This window comes from Arachis ipaensis, chromosome B07 (assembly GCF_000816755.2).
Source record: "Arachis ipaensis cultivar K30076 chromosome B07, Araip1.1, whole genome shotgun sequence".
NCBI lineage: Eukaryota > Viridiplantae > Streptophyta > Magnoliopsida > Fabales > Fabaceae > Arachis > Arachis ipaensis.
In genome coordinates, this window is record NC_029791.2 from 122,087,149 (window position 1) to 122,093,166 (window position 6,018).

The 6,018-nt window shown below is 32.4% G+C and overlaps 1 protein-coding gene across 1 annotated transcript in view; it reads left to right on the forward strand.

Moving 5' to 3' along the window:
• LOC107607893 (esterase FUS5-like) overlaps positions 4,206 to 6,018 on the forward strand; it is a 2,494-nt gene continuing 681 nt past the window's right edge. The window contains exons 1-3 of the mRNA XM_021107986.1: positions 4,206 to 4,570; positions 4,652 to 4,759; positions 5,877 to 5,994. Coding sequence (XP_020963645.1) covers positions 4,355 to 4,570; positions 4,652 to 4,759; positions 5,877 to 5,994 — 442 coding nt within the window. The 5' untranslated portion in view covers positions 4,206 to 4,354. The remainder of the gene's footprint in view (positions 4,571 to 4,651; positions 4,760 to 5,876; positions 5,995 to 6,018) is intronic.

The following is a 6,018-nucleotide window of genomic DNA, read 5'->3' on the forward strand; positions in this document are numbered from 1 at the left end:
GACACCCATTGTTGCTTATTGTTTAGCCCACTGAAGGGTTTGGTCATATGGAAGAGATAGAAAAAAATCTTCAAAGAAGTCAGGAACTCCAAAGCCTGACTAATAAATTGATAAATTTTCAAAAAACCCCAAGAGTTGGGGTGAAGCTGGGTAGGGGCAACTCGGCAGTGATGCAAAACAGATATCTTAAAGTTTGAAAAAGGAAGGAAAACACCCAAACGGGTGATCATGCACTCATACATAAAGAAAAAATGAGGGACCGCCTCATTGACCCTCCCAAAGCAAACCCGGTCTTCAGGACCCGGGACTACCAATTCATACTTCGGCTCGTCATCCTCAGAAGTACAAATTCTGTGGTGAGTGCGAAGGTTGGTGATAAACTCAGTATCGACCGAGGGTTCCTCCCCTAGGACCGTGACATCAACCCATTGAGAAAGGATATCTACGGAAGCCATTTCTTTTTCTTAAAAAGGTAGCAAAAAACCTACAAGGGAAAAAGAAAAGGAAAATAAAAAACACGGTCTCTAAAGGAGGAAGTATGGAACTGAAGTCTACAAACCAACCTATCTACAAAATGAAGGCATGCAAATAGAAAAGCATGTTACAAAAAGAACTAACCTTTATCCGAAAATGAGGGTTGAAGGAAACGAAAAGCCTTCGAAGATACAAGAACACATCACGAACGAATGAAGGGAAAAATTTGAAAAATCGCAGAAACGAAACAATGAAAGAGAGGGAAAGTATTTATAAGTACGTTAGGGGCACGATGGTAAAAGCGGAGCAGTCATTAATGAGAGTGCACCGTTACCAAGGCCATCAATCCCTACGCACATCCCTAACGGACGCGACGCTTGATTAGACGTAACTGTCAGAACCAAAAGGTCACGAAAAGTCACGTCGGTTTTAAACCATCACGTCGGTCCTCCAATAAGTCGACCACAATCCCGAGTAGAATACTCGAACCCAAATCTTAAAGAGAAATTGGGCTCGAGTAGGGGCACTGTTCATACCCTGGCCCAACGCTAGGGCCCAGGATCCAAGTAAGAAGGCTCAACCCTTTGGGTTGAGCCTCACCCTGTACCAAATCAACCGCTACAAAGTCGGTTTGCACCACGACTTGCTCTAAGGAAGTCGGGAACGAGGATTAGCTGGCAGATAAGCACTCATTTGAATGGGTAACCGCCCCTAGAATCTCTCTAACCACTTCCACGAGCCATATCTTAACTTCCCTAAGATAAATGGACGGTTAACACCCTAGAAAAGTGGCACTACTCCAACGGTGGTTATTGGTTCACCACTATAAATACACTGACACTCCTCAGGTATCTCTAAGACCCAATACACTCTAAACCTGTTCACGCCCTTGCTAACTTAGGCATCGGAGTGTCTTTGCAGGTACCACCCCCCCATTCCCCCACTCCTCATTCATACGTTTGGGCCAACCAGCACCGTCCAGCCCATTAATCTCTGGTTACCCATCGTAACAGTAATATTTCTATATTTTTTTATAACTATTCAAAACATATTTCTCTTAAATAATTTGTATATATATCTAATTATTTTCATAATATCACCCAATTCGATAAATTAATAATTAATTTATTATAAATTTACATTTTATATAAAAATTTACTGTTGACAAACAAAAGGACGAGCCAGATATACATTGGACTAATCTAAATTGATTATGTAGCATTAATGTTTAAAATATATTTAGCTTACTACTTAAAAAATATTAATAAGATAAAATGAGTTGAGTAACTTCTTGAATTGTTTTATGGGTAATGCTACTGTGTGATGAAGGAAATTTTTTTCTTCAACTGCTGAAATTATGTGGCTACGCGAAGAGATTGACGTGTGTTATGATGCTGCCAATCATCCTGTAAAATGCTGTTCCATAAGCAGAATTTGTAGAAATTATCCACAGAATTGTCGGTTGTGTTAATGGATGATTAGCTGGAAATTCTATGAGTAATTTTGTGGATTTTTTTGTCTGATATTTCAAAAAAATATTTTAGTCTATGATGTTGGGCTTTTATTTTGTTGGTATGGTTTAAATGTTGTGTGATCAAAGGGATATGATGCCAATAATATTGTGCAGGAAGAATAAAATAAGATATGGTCCTAAAGAATAATAATAACAATAAAAGAAAAATAAAACAAAAAAAAACCAAAAAAACACGAGAAACAAGTGCGTGGTAGGGTATGAACTATGATGCCATTGAATTGGATTGAGTGGGATGAGTATTAATTGTTTTTGTTTTTATTTTTTAATTAATATAACTTTTTTTAAATAGTTTACATTTATAGAAAATTTAATTTAAAATTTAAATAGATGTAATTTAAGTTAACAATTTTATTTAATTTGGATAAACTTCATATTAGGTTAATTTCGTTACCAAAAAAGAATTGAAAAAGGTTGCCTTTGTGATCTAAGACCTTGAACCCGTCCATCTGTCTCCAAATTGCATATAATGCCGTTTGAAGAGTCCTAGAGCTAAATTGTCTATTAGCAAATAGTCTGCCAACTAAACTTTTCGAATACTTCTCTATTCATTCACGTATATTTTTATCTGCAAATTGCACAATTCATTCATTTTCTGTCTCTTTAGCCAGGTTTCCACAATCAGTGTTTGAAGTAGAAGATGTCATTGGAGTCTAGTTGGACTCGGTTTGGATCACACCAAATTAGAATTCTCTACAAAAATCCTAGTAGAGCGCACCACTAAATCCTAGCCGTAGGGCACATTTACATGTTGGTGCTTGTTTAGATTAAAATTAGTAATAAAATATTATATTTTTATACTTTAATTAATATTTTTATATTATATAGTATTATTTTAGTTTTAAAATAATTTATTTTAGTATAAATATAATATAATATTTGTTAAATTTATTTTTAAAAATAAAAGTTTATTAATTTATTATATAAAATTTATAAATTTGTATATACTAATTTTATATCGAATTTACTCCATTTAATTGGACTTATTTCAGGATCACTTACGTATCGAGTGAAAATAAACTTGTGACCTTTTAGATCTGAATTCGGATCTAACTAAACCCGATCCAATTCGACCTATAAACACTCTGTCTTTGAATTCAAATGTTGAACATGGTCTCGCTTAAGTAAGTGTTAAGAGTTTGAATCCTGTTTTATGTATACAATAATTTATTGACTAACAATAAATTCTTAAATAAAATTTAAACCACTGCAAAATCTATTAGACTAAAAGATACCGTAAAGAAAAATGTTCAACACGGTCATTTTATAACACGTTTTTTATATGATTTAATTAGGATTTTTAAATTAAATTTCATAAATTAACAAATATGTGTTAAGAGAATAGGCATTTAACTAGTTTAGTAGGGTTAGGCGACCTTAAAATAAATATGCACGACCTTAAAATAAATATGCACAACCGTACTTTAATTAAAGTAGTTAGCTAAAATTGAATGTTGTACAAAATTAAAAGGATAAATCAAATAGATATTCAATCTAATAGAAATTTTTAATATTAATTAATGCGTGTTTAAGAAGATTTTTTGGTTTATATTTAGTTTGTTTTGTTGTTAGGATTTTTTAGAAGATTTGATTTAGTTCTTATTTATTGAGTAGTATTTTACTATTATTAGAAAGTTTAAATTTAAATCAAATCTGATCAAATTCAATAAAGATTAAATCTAATTTCAATTAAATTATCTTTAGGAATTTAAATTTAAATTAGATATCTAAAAAAAATTAGTTCATTCTTAGGTTGATTTGTTAGAAACTTATTTAGAGACTCTTTATTCTTCTTTTTGAATTAATTTTTTATGAGTGAAAATTTTTTTAAATTTTTTTGAGAAACTTGAGTGTGAATAGAAGAGATAGAGTAATTTTCTTAATTGTTGCAACAGAAAATTAAATTGAGGTAGAAGAGTCTCTTTCTTTTACTTTCATCCTATTTTAAAATTCTGTTCGTATCATTAACTAAATTGTGTAAAATTATAATATTTTTTATGAGTTAAATTGAAATTTTAATTTAGTTGTATTAATGCTAGCTCCCGCCCTTCGTCAATTCACAACATCATATTGTTGTGTGCTTAATTAGTTTTCTCTAGTCCTAATGCCATCATTTAATTCATCAACCTATACTTTGTTCACATTGTATTTAATTTGATCGAAACAGCCAAAATGGAATTAGGTCCCGTATAGCCAAACCTACCATCATGCTATACGCCTGCTACCTTTGACCTTCGATGACTTTCAATTAGTATTAATATGCTGAGCTACGAGCCTTACCTTCCACTAAACCCTTTTTGAGTAAAAATTCATTTGTTTCGTTATTCATAACAGAAAGAAAAAACCATCATGGGAAGCGAAGGGGTGAAGAAACCAAGAATCCTATGCCTTCATGGGTTCCGAACAAGTGGCCACATCCTCAAAACACAGTTACACAAGTGGCCCCAATCTGTTCACGACCACCTCGACCTTGAGTTCCTCGATGCTCCTTTTCCTTGTCAGGGAAAATCCGATGTTGAAGGAATCTTTGATCCTCCTTATTACGAGTGGTTCCAGTTCAACGAGGTTCGCATTCTATATACATGTATAGTGTTCGTGATTGGCAATTCTATCCAAAGCTAAGGTATTATTATTATTGTATTTTAGGAATTTACGGAGTATACCAACTTTGATGAATGCGTACAATACATAGAAGATTACATGATCAAGCACGGACCCTTTGATGGCCTTCTGGGCTTCTCTCAGGTAATTAATTAATTTAAGAAAAAGTATATGAACCAACTTTAAATTAGTCATAAATAGAATAACTTAATTAATTATAAATATGATTAGATTAATACCAAAAAAAAAACAACAAGAATTAGTGAACAATAGTAAAATAATTCCTATTTTTCATTATAAGTATAATTAACATTTATTTTCTTACTCTGTCAAATTTTTTTAGAAAAAATTCTACTTTTTTTTCTCTTGCGAGATAATACTAAAATGACACTCTCCTCTTCTCTATTTTTTAAAAAATAATTTATTAAAGAATATTTTGGTAAGCAAAATTTAATGATAAAAAATAAAATTTTTGTTAATGGGTATTTTTAAAAAAAATAATTTATTTTTTTTAAAAAAGGATAAAGTTACTATTAGTTAACACAAAATTTAAAATAGATTAGAGAGGAGGTTTTTTAAAAATTAAAAGAGAAAAAAAATGTACATTTATAAAATAGAAGAGAGGAGAATGTCATTTTAGTATCTCCCATGGAACCAACGCAAGTTGGCACAGATGGATGAGGGTCTGTGTCCCTTAACCATCTCTCCGGAAGATGGAAATGGAGCTTGCTTGCTTGGGAGGGTCGCCCACTTTGCCTCTGCAGTACCCGAGGGATTAGTCATTGGGCTTTCGGCCTCATTGATACCCTGGTACAAACAAAAAAAAAAATATCTCCCATGGAAGGGGAGTGAAATTTTTTTTTTTTATTTTAAAAGAATTTGCATACAACTTGCGACGTGTCATAAGTTATGACCAAGAGTCCAAAACCGCTAGGCGCTTTTGTTTTTGTCATAAATAAAAAACACCGGGCTTTTTTCAAAGACTCGTGTCAAAAACAAGAAAAGAGAAATGTCTACATGCCAATGAAAACTTAGTAATTTTTTTTGGGACATGGAAAAGTTAGTAATTGTATTGGAGAAAAAAAAAAGAAGGGTTAGTATAATCTCTAGTAGTTAATTCACTGGTCTTCAGACTCGAGACAAATTAATTTTTATTGGCCTGCCGAATTGCAGTATTGTATTGGAAGATACAGTAGGGAAAAAAAAAATTGGAGAATATATTAAATTGTTATTTTAACTTTTAAGATTATAGTGTTAGTGATGAAAATATTGCTTGCGAGGTGCAGGGGAGACAGATTTCCTGAGGCCTTATGGTACTCAGCTACTAGAATCCTGTATTGAGCCTATGATCATCCATCATCCCAAAGGCCATACCATTCCAAGATTAGGTAAGCTCTTATATAAATTATATG